General features: G+C 33.7%; 1 protein-coding gene across 6 annotated transcripts in view; it reads right to left on the bottom strand.

Annotated features, from left to right (window-relative positions):
• LRP1B (LDL receptor related protein 1B) overlaps nt 1–23,733 on the bottom strand; it is a 1,877,633-nt gene that overhangs the window by 56,175 nt on the left and 1,797,725 nt on the right. For all 6 annotated transcript variants that reach the window (XM_081051911.1, XM_081051912.1, XM_081051910.1 and 3 more), the window contains one exon: nt 15,984–16,145. In XM_081051911.1, the coding sequence (XP_080908037.1) occupies nt 15,984–16,145 (162 nt within the window). The remainder of the gene's footprint in view (nt 1–15,983; nt 16,146–23,733) is intronic.

Genomic DNA, 23,733 nt, shown 5'->3' on the forward strand with positions numbered 1-23,733 from the left:
ACAATATAAAAAATGTTATAACCTCTATAGGATAATTACACTAAGAACTACAGACATAGAAGCACCAACAGAATCATGTAATCTAGGACAAGGATGGTTACATAATTACAAAGTATTCATATGGTAATTAGGTAGACAGTAAGTGGAGAAAAAGTGAATGGCTATTTTCTGCAACAGAAATGAAATACTTTTCAAGGGAGATCATCATTGCATTTTCTCTCTCTTTCTTTTTCTCTTTTTCTATTACTCCTTTTCAAGCAACTAGAAATACATTGGTATACAGTTCTTTCTTTAATCTTTTTACAGTTTATTAATAGACTGCATAAAAATATATGCATGCACGGGTTTATATACAGATTTATGAATATTCATGTGGAACAAGATTTCTATAAAATTTCTAGTTGCATATAACATCTTTCCCAAATATTTCTTTCCATTGAAAAGTAATTGCCCGGACTATCTAGCTCTTAACTCACATTTGCCACTGTGTCATTCATAGTTAATGAAGTGTGAAATTTATTTAAAGAAAAGAAAACCAAAGTAAAATAATACCACCTAAACAGGAGATAAAGACACTTGGTAAAAATAATGGGGGACATGGAGAATCTTGAATTGGTAATACAGATTGGTTATACAGGGGAGAAAAAAATTCTTACAATTACACATATGTCTAAGAATTGTTCTACTTCACTGAATTTTTGACCTGGACTTAAAAAAAAAAAAAGTGGATTGGCTTTAAGATTCATACTTTAAGTAAGCATTTGATAATTTGGGACTGCACACACACAGAAAAACAATAAATGAAAAGTAGGACTGGATTACTTTCCCAAAGAAGACTAGGTAAATTCCACAATGCATACAAAGCCCCAGACATTCTGTGACTGACTCCAATATCAGTGCAATTCACACTCCTCCTTCACTGCCTCTTAATTGTGTCCCAGGAGCAACAGGTTCCATGGAATCTGCTAATATTCTCCCTGCAGGGAGGTTTATGGCTGCTTTTATGTATGTATGAAATGTAGAACAATTTCCAGGGCAGCCTACAGTATTTTGTGTACTTTTGATGAATACTTATACCACAGTGACATAATAAGGAAAACACAAAAACATTGGTGAGGATATGAAGGTCTTGGAGGTTAAATTCAGTCTTTTCTCTGGTTAACGATGTGATCTCAGGTGAGTTACTTGACTGAGTTTTACGAGACACGCTTTGGTCATCTTTGAACAGAGGCGGTGTTACTAAACTTACCTAAGAAAATGTTATGACTCCTTTCTCACCCACCAATCCTCAACAACATCCATTATAGCGTCATGGCCAACAAGAGTCTGATTTGAGGAAAATGATAGAAATGATTATGCTGATGATAAACAGTCATTTTTAGCTATCTCCTACATGCCAGGCACATGTGTTTATAGCCTCATGCCTTACATGGTATTATCCTCATTATGTAGGTGACTGAACTGAGGCACAGAGAGGTTATACATCCTGCCAAAGATCACACAAGAATAAGTGGGAGAACTAAAATTCAAACACAAATAAGCCTAACTGTAGAGAATAAACTTATTTTTCTTTTTTCAGTAATTCAGACATTTGCTTAGGGGAAAAAAAATAGAAAGTAATTTTGAATATCTTTGGCATTCTCTTTCCTTTATGTGTATCTAAAACTGAATTTGCCCCCATTGACATAGATATCTGAGGGTTTAACTACCAGTCAGAATGTTACGGGGCCCTGTGGCAGGCTCAGGAGAGCCGACCTGATGCCACTAAGAACTGCAATAAATCAGAGTTCAGGAACTCTAGCTGACTCCCACCCCTCATTCATTTCACATTTCACATGTCATTCTCAGCCTCTCATCCCAAATCAAGATGGGGATTTGCCTCTCTAGCTACTGATAATTGTTTACAGCACTGGGTTCTCTTTCTTGAAGAGAATTCTTAACCATTCATGTGATCTACTCATTATTAGGCAGGATCAACTCTGGGTCCCTCCAGATAAATGACTTCAAAATAACAAACAAGGCATCACAAAGTAATACATGCCTAAAGTGTTACCACTTAATGACATCTATTTGAAATGTTTTCCAGAAAAGTTCTAAGATTCTTAAATTTGTTAATAAGAGTGATTGTGGCCATTCCGTCTCTCCAGTCATTTTTTTATCTAGCATGTCTTAGGAGGCAAAAGAGATAAAGTAACTCATATAAATTTGCTTAGAAATTTATGATTGTTGTGCTTGAAGGATTATATGAGGAGAAAGAAAAACAGATTTAAGAAATATTATAATTTATTCTTTTTTACATCCTCAAATGTTATACGGAACTTAAGATCTTTTAATAATTAAACTTACTGCATAGTTCTAAATATATCACCCAATTTCAGAACTGAGTTTCATAAAGTAGGCAAATATTTAATCCAGTATGCCAATTAAATATTCACTAGGGGAAAATGTGTACAAAACTCTGATTAGAGCTGATAAATTTTCATCAGGAAAGCATGTCTAAGAAAATTAGCATTTTCTAATTTATTACTAAAAATAGAAATATATCCCAACTATTTCTATAGAAAAAAGTGAAAAAAATTAAAGAATAAAATTGATTCTGAGGAAACAGTGCCATCTCTGAGCAACCAGGTAGAAGGAAAATGTAAAACTCAGAAAGCTAAGTTGTCAAAACTTTGATTTCAGTGAGGCATGTGAAGTGAGATTTAAAGAATATCAGCATTTAAATGTTTAACTGCTATTTCAAAATGCCTACTAACAATATGATACTTTTAGGAATAGTCAAACTAACTCATAAAACTATCATGGCAATGTTTTTCACAAAGATTTTAGAAACCTATATAACATTTGTTTATAAATAATGTTCTGAGTTGAGTGTTCCTCTATTTTTAAAGCAATTGGCTATAAAAGGTTTTAGCAACTAACCAGAAAGAGATAATCATTTGAGACTTGTAGGTAACCTGACTTGCGAAATATGGTTTATCAGATGAGTCTATTTGAAAATCATATAAGTGACTAAACATAGATGGATTACAAATAGAATGAAAATGAAGCATCTATATGTAAGTGATACCTCTGACCATAAACAAGTTGTTTACCATATTTACGCCCTAATTTCTCTATGAGACCATTGACTGCATATTAAAATTCAATTAATTTCAGCCTAATAACATTTAAAAATACCTACTATGTTAAAAGTAACTGTCATGGTATGTTGCGCATGTCCTCAGAGTGCCTATATTTTGATGGAACCCTCAGGGCTCTCATGGTTGGGGAAAAAGTCAAGATCAATACAAGATTTTAGTTTATCAATACATGGAGCACATTTTTTTTTAAGGGACAATTCAGATCACAAAGGAGTAAGTCAATTTTAGAAAATGGGAGTTTCAGAAGTCATAGGAGGTGAATAATTCTGGATAAAGAGGTAATCATGGAAAAGAACATCTCTGAATCAGTTCTACTTCCATGACTCTGGGTGGTGTACACATAATGTGATACAAAGATGATGTATTACAGAAATGCATACTTAAAACCTACGTAATTTCACTAACCATTATCATCCCACTAAATTTAATTTTAAAAAGAGCATCTCTGATGGGACTATCATGAAGAAAAGTTATTGTCATCACGTTATAGCCTTACAGAGGGCAACGGATGTCCCACCTCATCCTACTGGGAGAATCTGAGGCCATCCTAGACAAACCCACATAGTTCCTTGTGCATAAATTCCTCTCTCTCTCTCTCTCTCTCTCTCTCTCTCTCTCTCTCTCTCTCTGTCTCTGTCTCTCTCTGTCTCTCTCTCTCACACACACACTCTCTCTCACCTTCCCTCTCTCCTGTCTTCCCTCCCTCTGTCTCTTCCCTCTTCTATTCTTCCACTCTTACTTACTTCTTCTGAGTTACTCACTTAAAATCCAAGTATCAAAGCAATGTTTTCTGATATACTTAGATGTACCTTACTTCTAGTCTTCCTTCAATATATTACCTTGCAGAATACATAATATATATATGTATCTCTCTATCTAGACATCAATATTGACCTATAGAGAGAGGTTTCTACACCTCTCCCTATAGCAAGAAGAAAAATAGCAAATTATACAGAAGTGATTACTATTTAATTGGAGTTCACCTAAACATTGAGAAAGTCACCTTGAAAAGGTTACGTAGCAGAGGAAAATGTAGCAAACTATAAAAGATTTCCTCTGGTCAAATGTACAAGTATCTTTTCAGCCAGATATGTATGAATAAAACAGATTATTTTTATATGACAATCAGCTTCCCACTTTACTAAGACTTTTACAATAATCCAAATATGGCAGAGAATCACTTTAAATGTATTATTAGTTAGCAGGATTTAACCTTTACCATGATTAGAAGTATGTGTTATATTACTGTAATTATAAACAAAATAATTTAATCATAAATGCCATTTAGAAAGATTATTTTCTTTGAAAAAATCCTCATACATTGTTTCAACCTTAAAGTGACGAGATTAAGTCATTACTCTTTTATGCACACAGAGTATAAAAAAATTCTGTAGCAAGAAACGTTTGATAACTAATGTGTTTTGTTTCTGCAAGCCCTGACCCTCCTCTCCATGCATACAGTAATTAGGTTCCTAATTTACCCTGCTTTATTTTTCATCATCTCATTTCTCACCACCTGACATCCAACATGTTTGTGTGTTATTTATAAGTACTAAAAGGTACAGAGAGCAGTTTTGTTTTATCCATGATTAAATTCCAAGCTTCAGTGGCTGGCACATATTAGATACTTTATTAATATTTGTTGAATTAATGAATGACCATGGCTCTTTGTAAAGCAGAATACTTTCAGAAGGCAGAGAACAAGAGTTATACTGTTGATTTTTTTTTCTTTTTTTCAGTTTTAAAACTGCAAAGGCAGTTATAAGTTTACTTAAATATGAGATCAGTTTAGACTAGTTTTACGTACTCCTGAAACAACCTGAAGTTTGCCAGGCCGTGTATGTGTATGTTCAGATGGGGAGAGAAAGGTGGTAGATGGAAGATTAAAATCAGAAGGGAAGCAAAGATGGATGCCATCAAGTTCCAATAAAAGAGCTCTTGGATATCTGGTGCCTGCATGAACACACACTCAGTTGTTGGATCAATGAACCAGCTACCAGACACTCTGGGCTGTCACGTGAATGAAAAATGTGACCTGCTAAATTCCCAGCAATGGGGCATTACATTAAGTTAAACTAAATTTTTCAGCTTCCAATAGGTTTAATTTTGTAGTTAGCCTAAACTGTGTGTGGAATTAAACCTATGCAAGAAACCAGTGCCCTGATCTACTTACTTTCATGTGACTCAATGTAGAATTCCATTCTAAATTCATGGATCACTTCAGAAATTATTTTTAAAAGCATCTCAGATCATATCTATGAATACTATAAACTTACTAGATTAATTTTATTCAAATTATATATTACCTAAAATATTATTATACATATTATAAATAATAGGTACTCAAAATATCTATTAAAACAAAAACTAAAAAAAAATTGCATTTGATTTTAGAATTTACAAAGGACTCTTAAAGTTCATCTCACTTGAAACTCCCAACTCTTGAGAAGCACATAATTATAATTATCATTATTTTTGTTTACAAATAATGTAATTGAGTTTTACTTGTGATGATGAAAATAATTTGAAAATCCAAAGTTGTAGAATACTATTTCTTAGCCACAAATACATCACCTCTAAAACCCAATATTTCTTCCTCAAATTTGGATTCCAGCTTGACCAATTCCAGGAGAGTAAGTCTAGAGTATATATTCAATAAAGTTTCAGAAACCCACTGAAATTATATGCATAACATTTTATGTATTTGTTTTATTAGATAAGTGATTCTTAAGAGGACCAGAAGTCTATATTACTTTCCAATTTAAGGAGCACTGAAATCTAGAATTGAAAAATTCCAGCTTAATTTCAGTTATTCATGGTCTGGAAGCTACCAAGGAAGTGACCTGAATTATTGGTCTCAGATGATAATTGAGGGGTCAATTAAATAAGGTACCATTCATTACATGACGATATACACATCAATTAGATGTTTTTACCACTATATTGATTGTTTATATCAATTAATTTTCAAGGAAAGCTTGCCCTCACTGTCATATAGATTTTTCTCAGTTCTCAAAACTAATGAATAAAGTACAAACTATTTCATCAAATTGTAAGGTAGATCATACTACTACGGTAGATTTACTCATGATTCTTCAAGTGATAATGAAGCTCTAAAATTCAAATTTAGCTACCTGACCTTTAGATTAATCACCTAGTGGTATTCTGAAAAGAGTGATATTCTGTTTTTTAATGTGCTATACTTAAGATCTATTTGATTCTTTGGTGGAAACTCCCATTAAATAGATTTTTCTCCTAATAGTTTTTTTCATATAATTAAGCATCTTTGTTATGACAAATTATTGGCTATCTCCCTTTTATTTACACTTTGCTCTTATTAGTGTTACTTTGATAGAAATCAATGAATTTTAAAGTATATTCATTTATTTAAATCAAACTTATAATTATATTTTTTGCATTCATGAGAATGAAACTGTGAAAATACATACAATTATGAATGCACTGTTTGATTTAAGCCAAGATCTGCTTTTCTTTATTTAGTGGGTTACATAACCATAGGGTAAATTAGAATTATTCCCTCCTTTCTATGGTCTTTTGGACTCTGGGACTCAAAAGCCACACATTTCAGTTTTGAAGATTTTTGTCGTTATCGTTTTTCACCTCAAGAGCTGTTGATGCATACTGACTCTCTAGGTCTTTTTATCAATAATCCATATATAGACAAAGTTTTTCTAGCTGTATATTACTACCAAAAGAGGTTGTATCTTTTTCATAAAACAGAATAATACCAGTTTATAGCGATGAAATATTTAATCATGTTAACAATACAATAGGGATATTATTTTATTATTTTATTTTCTTCCATTTAAAGCATTTAAAGATTCCTGACTCATGACATTTTTTCAAAACATGTCAGTTGACACCCCAAATTTGAATAAAGCACTGTGTTTTAAAGTTACTGTTGAATTTACATTAGAATTAAAAAAAATAATATTGCAGATGCAATTAACAATAAACAATTTGCTTGGCTTGAGATAAGCCTCGAGTAAATATTTTTTGTTCAATATGTGTGTCTGTAAGTGCATAATTTATGTACTATGTTGTTTTTGAATACCCAATTCTGTTTGCAGATTCTTATTTATGAATCTATTCAGGTAACTTAACACTAAGAAGAGTGGAATCAGTGTCATGAATAGCTTTTATTCACACAAAGCCTTGCTATTTATTCATTTCATTATTTATTCATTTAGTTTTGATAAGGGGTCTCAATTGGGCATGTTCAGTTTATTCTGATACAAATCCCTTTTTACACAGGTACTAACCATGAATTGTGTGATAGATTATTGTCTACTTTCAATTAAATTGTTTAAAATCTGTCTTTCATTGTCTTTCATATTATTTTGTATATTCACTTTTGATTAGTTGGAAAAAGAAGAGTAAATACCTATTGGTAGTACTAATGTGGCAAAAAAGGAGAAAATTAAGCCATTTACACTTGGCATGATTAATGGGTGTGGCACACTTTCAAGAATACTGTGAGATTAGGGTTGTCCCAAAATGAAAAAAAAGTTGCTGCTATGATGCCAGCAAGAGTACTAAAGCATTCTTAAAGCTTTTTTTTCTTCTCAGTAATGCTCATTGAATTTATTAAACATCATTACTAAAATGCCAAGTGTTAGGTACATGACATAGAGATAAAAGTTCATCTATAGTTAACTTTATAAACATATCGTTGGAATTTGAAAATTAATCATGTAGAAAAACAACAGTATGCTTCTAAAGAGTACGGAATAAAGTCTATTTCTGATCTTTCTCTGGTCCTTCCTTACTATATAACTCTAAGTTGCAGCTTTGTCTGGCTTTAATCTGAAAATGATATGCCTTTTGTTTTTTTATTCACCAAAAATTATGTAGGGCAACTGTATTCTAAGAGCTTTGATATTGATGTATTCCCAAAGCCTAGAATAATAAATGATATCCATAAATATTCAATGTATGCCAATTGAATAAAATAATTTTAATAATAAAAATATGTACTTTGACTCACATATGAAAACTATCTGCTTGGAAAGATTTACCTCAGTTTCCAATAAACTTTTTTATATAAGCAGATTTTCCCTAAATCTCTTCCCTCTTATTTGATTTTTATATTTCCTTTAAATGAAGGTATAATGTTATAGTAAAAACCTATTTTTAATAATTCTATTTTACTACTATATTAAAACTGTGTTCAACAATATTTTTATAATTCTGAAAATGTCCTCTAAACTATAGAGTAAAATAATAAAATTATTACATTTTTTAACCCTTAGCTCACCATTCTTTGTTATGGTCACATGAATGTATTCATTTTTCTTCATACTTATTAATTGAAACCTAATTCTATTTTTACATTTTTTTTTCAAATTGAACACAAAAGAACATTTCTCATGGAGTATGGATTTAATGAGCTGGTAATTAAAAGTGGTCCAGAATTCTGGCCCTGCCTTTTCAGTTGGATCTTGTCAGAGCAGAGAAAAAAAAAGAAAAAAAGTAAAAACAACAACAACAACAACAACAATAACAAAAAAACCTGGGACTTGCCAGATGAAAGGAGGGTGCTTGTATTTTGTTTACATTCATTCACATACTTAATGCTATCTACTAAGTCCAGGCCCTGAGTTAACGCCCAAGATTGATGAGGTATGCCAAAAACCATGGCCTGTTTCATATTCTAGAAGGGTAGAGTCAAAAACATGATTGACAAACTTTCTAGGACAAATGGAACTCAAGAAGACAAAATGGGGGAATTAGAGAGGCTTAGCAGACATGAAGGACCAGGTGTAAAGAAAAAGAAGTTTGAACAATTAAAGAGAAGCACATTTTGGAGATGATGAACAAGTGTTCAAGGTTAGAAGGAAGAGTACCTGAGGAATTGTGTTGTAGTAATGCAGGCAAGAAATGATAAGACCTGAATGAAGGCAATGCTCATCTTCTCGATAAGAGAAAAAAACAGGGGGGTGGGGAGAGGGCACAGTAGCCGGGGCTCCTAATGCTTTGCCAGTCTAGGGGTGAATGCTCAAAGAATCTTGAATACTTAACTAGTTAAGAAATAGCTCGTCCTGAGAAATAATTTCATTTTCTTAGTCACAATCCTTTTTAGGGGTTTTAGGTTTAGTTCTAAGTGACCTTCATACCACCAGGAACACTGAAAAGATTCAGTTCTATGTTCCATTCATTATTAAATTCCTGTGACCTCTTCTGCTTGGGCCTAACAGGCGTCATCAGCTCCATTTTAAAATTCCTCTTAATATCTCTTCTCAATGGAGTAGAAACTCACAATTACCAGGTTGAGCCAGTGTGCAACCTGAGCTTTGACCATTCTCCTAGTGAGTCTAAAAAGATGACAGGATACTACTCCAGGAGAAGCCCACTGTTGAGTAAAGACCCACAAGTCTACAAATTATGACTGTAACCCGGCAGATTAGGGAGAATGGCTTAATCTCATTTTTGGCACTTGTAAAATTGGACTAATAAAACTAACACTGCACGGTTGTATGAGCATTCGTTAAAGCATCATTTATTCACATATCAGATAAAATGATGTATAATGGCACATATCTCTGTGAATAATATTCTATACATCTTCAGTAGTTGTTATTTCCCTTACAAGTCCTCCCACTGGGGAAAATCTAGTGGAAACAGAAAAGATAAATTTCAAAAGGCTTTCCCTTCTAGGATTCTGCAAATGCTATTCCACTCACTGTTTGCTCTCTTCACCTGGTTAGCTTCTTCTTTCTTCTGGTCTCAGCTTGGATTTTAGTTCCTTCAAGAAATATTTCTAATAGGCTGAATTCTATGTCCTTTCCTGGGTTCTGGTAGCCGCTGTGTTTTATTAAACTGTCCCGTAATAACCTGTTTTCTTTTCAGAGTCATATATTAGACTGTAAGTCCTTTGAAGTCAGGACATATATTGACACTACTGTTTCCTCAGTGCCTAACACAGTGACAGGCTCATTGCAAACCCCAAAACATGTTCACTGCCCGGCTGACTAATGGAATCAAATTGCTCTGGAAGGCAAGTGATGAGAATAATCCATCATGTCATCATAAACAAGGTGTGATCAAAACATATGGTGAATGGTACAATTTACAAAAAAAAAAATATATATATATATAGCAATATAAAAATATAAATATATATATATATATATATATATATATATATATTGCAGTAAAAGACACATTGTCATTAACTCCCCTCAAAATATTCTGCCTCACTATGAACACACTTATCCCATCATTCTTACCATTTTCTGAAGCAGTTCTAGAAGTCCTCTTTTGTGAGTGTCTTTAGTTGTGCTGTTGTGGCTGCCTCGATGTCCTGAATTGATTAAAAATGTTTGCCTTTCATGGTTATTTTAACTTTGGGGAAGAGCCAGAAGTCACATGGTGCCACATCCGGTGAATAAGGTGGATAAGGACACACCGTAATGTTTTTATTTGATAGAAATTGCTGTACCAGAAGCGATGTGTGACACAGAGCCTTTCCTTTGTGATCATAAAATATGGTGAATGTTGCTGCTGAATGTCATCCAATGGAAAGGCAGGAATCTTCCATATGGGAAGTGGCGCATCAAACCTTAGTAACAGTGTGTGACAAGTTTCAACTTGATGGGTGCAGTCAGTCAGGTGTGAGCTACAGTTGAGAAAAGCTGTGTTTTAAAGTGTAAATCATCCTCCATCATGCCAATACTCTGTGTAACACATTGTTTCTGGTATGGCAATTTCTGTCAAATAAAAATATTAGGGTGTATCCTATCCTCATCCACCTTATTCACTGGATCTGGCACCATGAAACTTCTGGCTCTTCCCCAAAGTCAAAATGACTCGGGACATTGAGGCAGCCATGACAGTGCAACTAAAGTCACTCACGAAAGAGGACTTCCAGAACTGCTTCACTCAGAAAGTGGCAAGCGCGATGGAATAAGTGTGTTTGAAGAGAGGGGTGTATTTTGAAGGGGATTAATAGTAATGTGGCTTTTACCATTATAATTTTTTAAATTTAAACTATCACCATATTGTTTGATCATACTTCAAACAATATATATGGTAGGCTCACATCTATAGTTCATAACTTTTGTAAGTCACTTGATAGATTATGGTTCTAATACCAGTTGCAAAAGATGATATGCTTGGATTACTGCCATAAACTCTTAATTTTATAAACTTGAGATACCATTTAATGTCTGTACTTCCTGGAACTAGTGGGAGTAAGACATACAGGTATACTTCTAAAAAACTGAGTTTTAACAGAAAGTATAAGAAGATCACTAGAGAACTTTAAAAATATCAATGAGATGACAAACAGATTGCATTTTGATTTGAATAACTAGCTTTTGTAACCAGATTGAGTTCATCCTCATTGGCCCTTTTGTTCCAATGTCATTACTATTTAATTACAAATAACCTCAGATACTGTTGACATCACAATTAACATCCAGATTTAAATACAAAATGCCATGCTTATTTATCTGATTTATTTATATATTCTGATTTATACTAGGAATCCTTACTCCAAAATAACATGAAATGGAGCTATATTTGTTCTTGAACGACTTGAAGAATACTTAATTTTACTTTTGCCATTATTTATCTCTGTCTCTCCTCCACGGGAGCTGCTGTTAAAATTAATTTGCATTTTAGACCTCAGGATTTTATATTGCCATTAGGGTTGTGAAATGTTTTTACTCAGCACAACTAAGAACTGATGTTTTACCTCCCACTAATGGACCTTTAATTAGGCACTGTAATGAACCATTCTGTCATTCCTTCATTTATAGAGAAAAGATTTTGTATATGTAAGATACAATTTTGACAGAACACCCGGTCCACTGAACCTTGCCAACTCACATCTAATAGATCCTAAATTTATTATGCTTTTGTCAGCTGCTGGATTTATCATTTTAATGACATTGTCCACAGTCTTATTTTGCTGCCAAAGAACAGCCTCGCCCTGATGCAGGAACGTTTGCCGACGTCTTGATCAACAACTCCTGGGGTCCGACTCTGACAATAATATTACTACTTCGGGACCTTGGGCAAGTTATTTAACCTCTGTCTAAGGATTAATTGGTTAATTTTAATAAGTGCTTTGCAGTAAAAGGTGAGCAGTGCTATGACTGCTAATAGTGATAATAAAATTACCATGCAAGCTTTTATGGTGCATTCAGCTACCTCAGACTGTGATGCTATTAAGTTGCCAATTAAAATATAAGCTGCTAAATTTATTCTTTGTAAGAATTCAGATTGCTATAATGATGGCCACATAGTATTTTTAAAACGTATTTCAAAACAATTAAGAATGGCAATGGTTCCACTTAAAAAAAAATGTTTTTTTAAGAAAAATAGACCAATGTTCTATGATGCAGGACTCATTGGAAATTGAAAAATAGCTCCACACAAAAATACAGTTGTACTGTGACTAAATGTAGCTTTCATAAATCAAATTGCTTGTTATTTTATTAACTTGTCTTCAAACAGTTCTCATTCATTTATTTATGATTACTTACTTTTCCATCTGTTTATTTGACAAATGCCATTGTTGGATACAGTCTCAAAAAGGTCACTAGACACGTAGGAAGAATGCATGCAAATAACACTACTGGGTAAAAAAGAATAGAGCCAGAAAGAGGTGAAGAAGCAGTGACTTGAAAATTCAGAGGAGAAAGAGAGTAATTCAAACTGAGGGTGAATGTGTACATCTTCTAAAAGGAAATGGTATTTAGGCAGGGCAGATAGGTAGATAGGATTTGGCATGGAGAGATGAAGGTGAGGAGGAAAAAAAAGTGCATTTCAGAGGAAGAGAATAGCATGAGAAAGTCACAGTGCCGGGGAAGATGACATAAGAAGAAGCATGATCATGTGGTTTTACTGGACTAAAGAAGAGGCTGCAAAAACAGTTTGGCTAGTAATGATGGTCTGCATTCTACAGGACAGTAGTTGGTATTGACCCTGATTTGCTTGGAAATCATACACATTTGTGAGTATGGTGGAGAAGAAAGGAAAAAACAAACAACCAAAAAAAAAAACAAAAACGTGAGTTAGTAAATGACAGTTGTGATGGAATATTATGCTATGTTGAGAGAAGGGGATGAGAAAGTGATGAGGACGTGAGTGGGGTTACATGAATATAACTAGATTGTATTTGCCAAGTAAACTCTGATGGCCTGCGATGCATATCACTTAAGAGGCAAGTTGGGCATGCAATGTGTAAAAGGGCACTGCCTTAGGGTAGTGGCATATATATAAATTATCTATCTATCTACATATACATATACATATACATATATATATATATATATATATATATATATATATATATATATATATATACCAACAAGAGGATGATCTAATATGAGGAGAATGTACACCTAGAAAAGGAAACACCATATTGAAACTGAAAGCATCTATTTGCTGCAGCAGAAGTGGCTCCCTGCTATAGCATCAGAGCCATAATATTTAACATTACTCTTCATTCTCAAATAACTCAGTGCACATAGCTTGCTTATATTCTGTTCCATAAACTTTCTACAATGACAAGACCTAAGCAACCCTCAGTGAGGTCCTCAACGATATCAAACAATCTGGGGACCAGAATATTAAGTAATTTTAAGAATGTGGGCCCTGGAGCTGGATTGCCTGGGTTTGAATCCTGGCTCGCCCAGTCACTAACTGTGTGACCTTCAGGAGGCTCTTTATGCCTCCTCAGTAGGCTCCTCTATACAATGAGAATAAAAAACAATACTGTGTTCATTAGTTGAATTAAATAGATTAATAGAATTATTAAAAAAAAGGAAGTAAAAGTAATTACAAGAGTTCCTGAATGTAGAAAGATGTCAGTAAATGTGATTGAGATAAAACAAAACAAAACAAAACATTTTTTATTATGGATAAAACATGCAACTGTCTTTGTGGCTGCTCTTTTGAGTATAGATACAGAGGCTGCAGAGAGAAAGCATAGATTCAGTTAGTAATAATCCACGTAAGAGATGCTGGTAGCTTCAATGAGGATAATGGTAATGCAGGTGAGGGAAGTGTTCAGATTCTGTGTGTATTTTAACGGTAAAAGTGAGAATGAAAGTGGGGTGTAAAAGACAAAAAAAGTCAAGAAAAACTCCATGATTTTTGGTCCTGAACATTGTGCTTTACAGATATAAGATAAACTATGGTAGAGCAGTTTTGTGGTGAGACAATTAGGCTAATTTTGAGCCAAGTCAAGCTGTCATATAGATGTATAAGGATAAAAACCTGGTATTTAGGAGGTAGGTTCAGTTGGAAATATAAATTTGGAACTATTCATATTTAGAATGCATTAAAAGCCACACAATTAGTTGAACTCGTCCAGACAATGGGGCTGATTCTTGGTCACACATGTAAAACATCTGGGAAACTTTAAATAATATAGCTGCTTCATTACATGCTAAGAAAATGAAAGTCATCAGAGGTGATGTTTGGGAAACTGCATTTTATACAAGCTGTTAAAGCCATTCTCAAGTGCAGAGTTATACAGAACTGATAGTCTCAAAGAGTGTTTTAGAGAAGAAAAAAGATACGAGGACAGAGTCACAAGTCACTCCAATGTTTTACAGGTCAGGGAAATAAGGAGGAATCAGGAAAAGACCCTGAGAAGAAGCACCTAGTAAATTGGGAATGAAAGTAAAGATTAAAGACAAGTGTAGAAGGTGTTTTAAGGATAGAGTGATTAACTGCTGACTATAGAGGTAAACTAAGAATTAAGAAATGACCATTTATGGATATAAAAACATAGATGCCATTAAAATTAATTAATTAACTTGACTTTGATAAAAAATGTTCCTGCAGAAGGGTAAAGATAAAATCCTGACAAAGGTGGGGGTCAGAAGAATAACAGAAAGAGAAGAATTGGATAGTATATCAACTTTCTAGAGCAATACTACTGTTAAAAAATGAGCGGTGAACTAAAGTTGTAGCTAGGAAGAGATGTAGGCACAAGGTAAGGTTTTCTAAGAAAGTACTAGATAAAGAGGAAAATATTGATAAAGCAGGAAAAAGAGGGGACAGTTCTGAGATGTACTTGAGTAGCTGTACTGAGTAGATGTACTGAGTGTACTTTAGTAGCGAAGAGGGAACGGATGTATGAGTGAACAGTGTAGCATGAGACGTAGTATGGAGTTCCTAGTTTTAAGAGGGAAGACAGAGTCTATAAGTGTAGAATAAAGCAATTTCAGGGGTGTGGACCAGGAGCTTGTGGCAGTTTTCTTTAGAAGGTTTCTATTTTTATGAATAAAATAAGAAACAAGTTCTTCAGCTGAGAATAAATTTGGGGAGCAGGTTCTGGAGGTTTGAGGAGCAAGAAGAGCATAGACATCTAGGAGAGTCAATGGATTAGTGAAATACAGTAGATGACATAGTAAGAGCCCATTTGAGATTAGTGATAAAAACTGAAGTGAGACCAGTCTAAATAATTATGTTTTTCTTCAGTTGCATTTAGCAATGAGATACCAGTTCAGGACAGATGGAGGATTGAACTTAGCCATGTTGGCGTTTTTCTAGGTAAGAAAAATGGAAGGGAAGAGGGAGCAAGGGAGTCAAGGGTGTATATAAGGGAATGAGTATAATGATAGAATGTAGAATCTAAGTTTGAGAAGAAAGAAACAGAATCTTTACAATAAAAGAAGGATTAGGAACAATGTAAAAAATTAGCGGAGTTGGGAGTGATATAGGAAGTGAAACTGAGGAACAAGGGATGGATGAAACTGAAATAATTGAGGGCATGCAGATAGAGATAATAAGACAATTTCATAAGGTAAACATCAAAGCACGCTGCCAGACGGACTGGTGGGTGCTGCTTTCACTTACAGTACTGACATCTGTCTCCAGTGTGTTCGGGCTGGCAGTAGCAGTAAGGCTGGTTCCCAGCAGTCACACTGCATGTCCCTCCATTTTGACAAAAATTCTCACAGACTGTCTTACCACAGTTAGGTCCAGTGAATCCCAGTGCACAGCTGCAGGTGGGTCTCCCTAAAAAAAAAAGTAATAAAAAGAATATTATTTGACTAAAATGGTTTAATTTGCATGGAATCTTTACTAGATAAGAATCAGGAAGTCAGGGTTTTGGTCAAAGTTTGTCCACTACTTAATCTGTGACTTTAGGCAGCAACATGACCTCTTTGGGTCTCAGTTTCCCAATGTTCCAATGAAGACTCAATTAGATGGTAACTCAGGTTCACATTGGATAAAGTAAGCAGAGTTCATTTTATGAATAATTATACATGCACACAAGTATTTTATGCTTTACAGGGCTTGCATTATTCTCCATACTTCTATTTTCATGTCCATTTTGCCTTATCAATTATCTTTGCTCTCCTCATGTGGTAATGCAGATTGTATTGGCCATTAGAATATAAAATAGAGAAAATCATATTTCCCAGTGTTTAATCATCATGTATCAACCACTGCCAAATCTACATAAAACCTGAACTTAGACTTACTATAAATACGCATTTTAATAAGTTTAAAGTTGCCATGCCATCTAAAACAAGATTTAGGAACATTAATTATTTTATTAGATTTAGATACACATACTGGATTTAGCATATAAGTACTTACTAAGTCCTATTTTATTTCATTTTGGTATTTTTATTCGTGGTCAAGGACTGTCACTTGTAGTCTAGCAAGATGATTTAGAAGTCTAATGCTAACAGCACACAATAGAAAGTCAGATGGGTCATCTTTAGATATTTTTTTTATTTGCTCTGTGGGACTAATATCACAATGGAAGATGAACAATCCTTTAAGGTGTTTTGAACATAACAGTTAACTGTTATATAAGGAATGAGTCTCTCTAACTGCCTGAAGTGTCAAGGACTGAGTAGAAAATTGAGTAGAGAACTAGCTCTGTGGGAGAGGTGAAGAAGAACACAATGAAAATTAATGACTGCCATTTGTAATGGGGGGAGAATGAGGTTGAGAGGTTGTACAAATGTAAAGAAATAACACGAAATAGAATAAAAAAAGAAATTGAGTTATATATCTCAATGAACTAGATATTCAGAAAATGTCCTTCAGTTGGTGGCATCAGAAAATACCCAACCATCTCCTCTCTCACCTTTGTAGACGTGAAGCATACCTAGAATGGTCAGAAAAATGCATGAGTGTAAGACAAGTCTTGAAGTGTGAAAATGATATGCTTTCTCTATTGCCATGGAGTCTACATTCTACATTGCGGACAATTCTACTTTTTTTCTCTTTGAAAAGCATTCTTTAGTGAATAAAATGTCTTCAAATAAAATTTATCTGCATTTCCGAGAGAATGAGTAAATGAAGTTTCACAATTTATATACTTATTTTTTTTGAAAGGGCTCCACACACTTAAAAATGCTAGAGCTATGGCTTCTCGAGGAAGAAAGTTATATACACTTTTACGTTGAGTAGTTATATACAGTTTTATGCTTTAAAACTGATTGATAAATGCTATTACTTTGGTGGCAGATAAATGGCTGTTAATAGGTTGAGAAAAAAAGGTAAATTTTATATACATCAAAAGCTGATTAACCTCATATTTTCCATTGTCAAAATGTGGCTTTAAAACTCTTAGATAAAGATTTTTCTTATAATAGTAGTGGATTTTCCAGTTGTTGATAATGCCCCAACAACTGTCCATGTCTTCGCTGGAACCATGATGGGTGAAAAATAAAGACTCAAACTATAGAATAAATGGTGTTGGAAGATAAAGAGATTAGACAGTTATTGGAACAGTTACAGGAAAACAAAAACCCTGCACAAAAATCATTCCTCTTCAGCCATAAAAACCACTGAATGACTTACAGAGAAACAGAACATATATACAGGAACACAAATGAATATAAGATGAACATAAAATACTCAGAAAATGTAGGAGAAATCAAATTGCATTAGACAACCAGAAAAGGGGCCACATGGAGCTAGGACTTAAACATAGATTTATGCTTTTCTACATTACTTTCTAGGTGTTTTGTTTTGTGTTTTTTTCCCCCTTTTTTTAAACTTAGCAGTGAAAAAAAGTAAAATGATAGACGTTTGAAAACAAACAAACAAACACAACTTGCTAAGGCACTTGAAAATTCCTCTGTTCTAGTCACTCAGAGAAATAGCACTATGCTTTCATCTCATCCACAGCTGTTTTGTAACTAGGGCAGAGTGACCAGGTTGTCCCCCAGCTGGCATGTGTCTTGCATCATTTAGATTCTGGCTGAATTATTTTTAAAAAGCTCCTATGTCTCTTCCTTTGAAGAGAAGATTTATTTTTGACAAGGAGAAATCTCTTCATAGTCAGGGGAATATTATCTAACTTGAAATTGTGTGAAGGTACAGCAGATCTTTTGTTTGTTGATGGGGAATGAAACATCTGTTGCAGAATTTTATAATGGGCTCCATCTAATATTTTCCTCACTCTCTCTGGGTGCACCCTAACATGTTGCATTGGATTCATTTACAAAGGTTTTTTAGGTAGGTGAATTTGATTTTGACACTTGAAAAGGAAACAGCGCTTTTACAATGACTAAGATATAGCAGTGAGATATCCAGGGAGCTGGAGTTTTGACAGCCGACAAGGGGAGCGCAATCACGAAGAGCTTTGACCTGAGGAAGGAGCGGGAGGGGAAGAGTCTGTTGGCTCTAATCAGTCTAGTTTCTATATAGCATTCTTAGCTGAGACCTGAAGAGTGTAGGTTGTCTGACTGCCTGGATTTTAAACTGACTGTGCCAGTTACTGGTTGTGGGCACATAATACCTCTCTGCTTACTTCCTCATGCTTAAAACGAGGGCAATAACAGTACCATACCTCAAGATTTATTCTGTAGAATTACATAGAATACTTGAGATAATACATGCAAAGTATTTCTAATTGTGCCAAGCACATAGAAAGAACTCAGTGACATTTTTGTTCTTTTTCTTATTATTCCTATTGAGTGAGATATACCAAATCCAGGTATGACTCTGAGATTGTATCTACAAAGACACTGTAACACTCTAGGAAAATTATTCTGACAATTGTCTTAAATTACACATTTTATATCCATTAATTATTTAAGATCAAATTAAATGTAAATTTGTTTGTATGTCAGTGATAGGATAGTCAAGAATTTTCCATCAACTTTGCTTGCTCTTAGACTCCAACATTTCAAACTTTTGAAGTATGAGTTCTTCTCTCTTCTTTACCTCCTAAACATGCTTAATCCTACCCCTTAAAAGAACACACACACACACACACACACACACACACAAAGAAACAAAACAAAAAAAAACAAAAACAACACAACATAAACATAAACAAAAAAGCAAACCTAATATTTGCCAAGTACATATACTTATATAGCTTCAAATTTTGGTAAATCCTGAAACTTTTCCAAAGGAAATCGATACTCAGTGCTTCCAATTCTACCAATATATGACAAAATAAAGTCCTTGGTCATAAAGTCACATTCCAATCCTTAACCAGCTTTACAGTTTTTATTTTTTAAATACACAAAACAATGTGTATTAATCGGTGACTTCTCTTTTCTCAATGGAGAGATCAGATCCTTCAATATGTATGTGTTGCTCACGTAAATCAATTCTGATTCCCTGGTGGTAACAAAGGTTTAGGAATGAAGAAGTTAACATTTAGTGTTCTCTTTACTGTGTATTTATGCACTATTGCAAAGCTTACCTCTAATCTCTTAATCCTAAAATCCACTAATTTCTTCTCAATCATCATTCTCCTCAAATTTTCTCTGTAATTGTACATGTTTAACATCTACACTTAAAAATACTATCCACTTAGCTTCTAAGACACTAGTATTGTTGATTTCCCTATGATCTTTCTGACTTTGATTTTTACCAAGGGCTTTTATGTTTTGTCTTTCTCTCTTCCAAAAATGTTCTTCCAAACTTCTTTCTGGTGATGTTACCCAATTTCATGGCTTCAATAATTGTATGTCTATCTTAGGGCCTCTATCCCAATTTCTGACTCTGGGGTCATTCTCCTTCCTAAACTTCAGACCATCATTTTCCTCGTTATCCATCCCAGAGTAGATATCTCTGGCTGCTCAGTAGGTTCATCAAGTCCTCCCACAAATTCCCAAGATAGAAAATTTTTCTCGTAAACACAATCCCAATGGACTGATTTCAGTGGACTGTAGGTCTTCCCAGGGCTAGGTCTATTCCATATTCAAATTCCAAACCACAGTTTAGCAAAGTGCTTTGCTAGAGGAATGCATACAATAAGTGAAACTTAATTCAGTTGTACTGCTTTTGTTCATTGATAAGAAACTGACTGCACATATCTTCTATAAAAGGGTCCCAGAAAATTTTCATACAACAGAGTACATTAAAAATGAACTTGAAATTTAACTGGCTAACCAATAATAACTAATGCTGAACATGGTGAAGACATAACTAAAATCACTAACCATCTACAATAAATAATAAATGTTATAATTGCATATTTATTGACGTCACTGAAGGTTGATTCTAAAATATATCAAAGTTTATTTAATAGGAACTAAATACCTTCAGTGCAAAGTTAAATATATATATATATATATTTTTTGTATCAGTCAGACCTGGGAATGGAATCTTGTTAGATGTTTATTAATTGTGTGTCTTTGGAAAACTTAGATTTCCTCATTGGATTTCATTACACTTCTTATTCTATAAAATGGCAGCAGTAATGCCTACCATGTGCTGGTAAAACGCATGGCACATGCCTACCAAATACTTACCAAGCATTCACTGTGGGTAGACTTAGTAGTAGTACCAGTATTGTTATTACTATTACTATTGTTAGTAAACATATTATCAAATTGGGTTATTATTACATGCCTTATTTAATAAACTCCATTGGAATCCTGATGCACATTTTTTACCACATTTATTATTTTGGGCATAACAGGATCATAACCAATCCACATATATCAGTTCAAAATAACGTATTTTGAAATATAAAGTAACAATAGAATCTATTGCATTTCATAGTTAAGTAACTACATGGGTATCATAATGATATGTCATTAGTCCCTGTTAAATGAGCATTAAATTTATATGATTTGGTTATAATTTACCTCTAGTTAAATGGACCTATTTCACTATATGTTATTTTTAGTTATATAGCTACCGTCAGGGATTTCTCTGTATGGGCTCATTTTCATTGATAATACATCACGTCTTAGAGCACTGACTTTGGAATAATCTAGGTTCTCAGATTTTAGTTTTCTTAACCACTCTAGCTGACGTCTAGCATGCAACACAATGTAAACATCATAGAGCGATAAGACTTACATAAGATAATATGTCTAAGGAATTTACCAGAATTCTTCTCATTTATTAAGCACACAAAATGTAGTAGTCACTATAATAAAGATAATAATTATGTTGGTAAAATTTCCGAAGTATTATAATGATTTAATGTATATTTTCCCCAGTAGTCACTACCTTCTTGGTAGTAATTTTAGAATAAAATTTTCTGGGTAGCTTTTAGTCAAGTAATATATCAATTAATATTGATCAACCAATATGCTTTCTCAAAAGCATATATTTTGAGTATTATAAAAGTATATTTGTTAGCATTTTAATAACTTCATAAAATACTGGTATCTGTCTTTAAAAGTTAGATTTATTTAATAAAGTTTTTTTTAAAAAAACTGGTTATATAAATGCTACTCACCAGTATGAGCTAATAAATATTATGACTTTAAGTTGGTAAAATAATGTCTCTGCTCAATACTCGACAAATTAATTATTACTCTTTTCTATATAAATTTAATTTTGAAAATGTGTGGTTGATTGCTATAAAGGAGTGCTGGCAAAAGTAATTACATGTGAACTACCAATGAGGCAGTGACTATGCTTATTATTTCTGAGATGTAGATACCTGCTAGTGAACATCATTAGTTGGTTCTCTTTTTAAGCGATTTATTTGAATTCATGCTCATTTGTCTATGTGAACCATGCTGCTTACCCGTTTCACTTGGTACTGGCCGAGTCAATCTGGTGCTTATAAATTTTTGTCCTTGATATAATGTTTTATATCTAACCAGTCTTCTGTGCATATAGTTATTGTTCAGTTCAAATAGTCTGATAAACACACTAAGTCCAAGTAATACCCTTTAATTGGCATTTAAACTACATGACATTTTTACAAATGTGTTTTGTTTTGTTTTTTTAACATTTTTTTAATTAGCTTCAGGTGCATGTTAAGTGAAATAAATCAGACAGAGAAAGACAAATACCATGTGATCTCACTTATATGTGGAATCTAAAGAAAAGAATAAATGAATGAACTAATCAGAAAGTCTCAGAGACATAGAGGAAAAACTGAGAGTTGCTAGAAGGAAGGGGGGGTGAGGATACAAATGTTTACATTTAATGTTCTGCTATGAAAATGCTATGCAAGAGTTATATACTCTTTACTCACAACATCGTTACTATTTGGACAAAAGCCAGATTCTTGTTCCTTTATACAAATAAAAATAGTAAGCTAAGAGACAAATCACCACAGCATCATGTAGTTAGTTGTTAGATTGCAATCAGAAAGCCTATATCCTGACATTTTACCCCCAACACTACTCTCCTTTGTAAAATCTGTCTTCAATTTTGACTTAAATTCAAGTAAGAAAAGTTTTGAATACTTAAATAAAAAATGCTAGCCTTTTTTTTTTATTATTATTTATTAGTTTCAGGTGTACAAGACAAGGTAATACTTAGACTTTCATCATTTATATCCCTCACACTGTGGACCCCCCTTCTCCCATCCCCCCATCCACTATCCCTCCGACCTCACACTGAGCCATCACATTATATATATAAAATTATAGTTGGCATTCATTATTGTTTAGTTTCTGGTGTACAATGCCATGATCAGGCATCCACAGTATCCCTGAGGTGGTCTCCCAAATAGGACACATGTCCATCGGATACCCAACAAAATCTTTACAACATTATTGAATACGTTCCCCAAATTAATTTTCAAAAAACCCTGAGGCCATTTGATAAAGAGGTTTGACATTTCACTTTTTAACTTAATATAATGTTGTCCTTGACAGAAAATAAGTGCCCATTTATACATAATTTTAGCAAACTGACTATAGCTATTGGGTTGTCATAAGTATCATCAGGATTACAGAACTATTCAGCAAAGCCTGACAAAGAAAAGAAAGAATTGTGGGCTTTATTAACTGCCTCCCAGGTACTACTTAATATATTTTGACATGTTTCAAATTATAGGTCACAATCTATTTATACTTCTGCAAAGTTCATTTTCAGCTAGCAATGTGGAAATGAGACTCTAGCATTTTTTTTTTCTTTTCTGTGTATACAAGTAGGCCAACTCAAGCCTTTTGACATTAGCGTAGAGAGCCATAAGACTAAATAGTTTAGTACCACAATCACCAAATGGTCCAAATGAACCAGTAACTGTTACTCATGAAGCCAGCTCCAGAATTACAGAGAATCTTACTTTCATTCTCTCATATGTTTGTTGTGAAGATTCAAAGACCAAAAACAATGCCTGGCACTTAGTAATATATATACATATATATATATATGTATATATATATATGTATATATATGTATATATATACATATATACATA

The sequence above is a fragment of the Rhinolophus hipposideros genome (genome assembly GCF_964194185.1).
Source record: "Rhinolophus hipposideros genome assembly, chromosome: 6".
Taxonomy (NCBI): Eukaryota; Metazoa; Chordata; class Mammalia; order Chiroptera; family Rhinolophidae; genus Rhinolophus; species Rhinolophus hipposideros.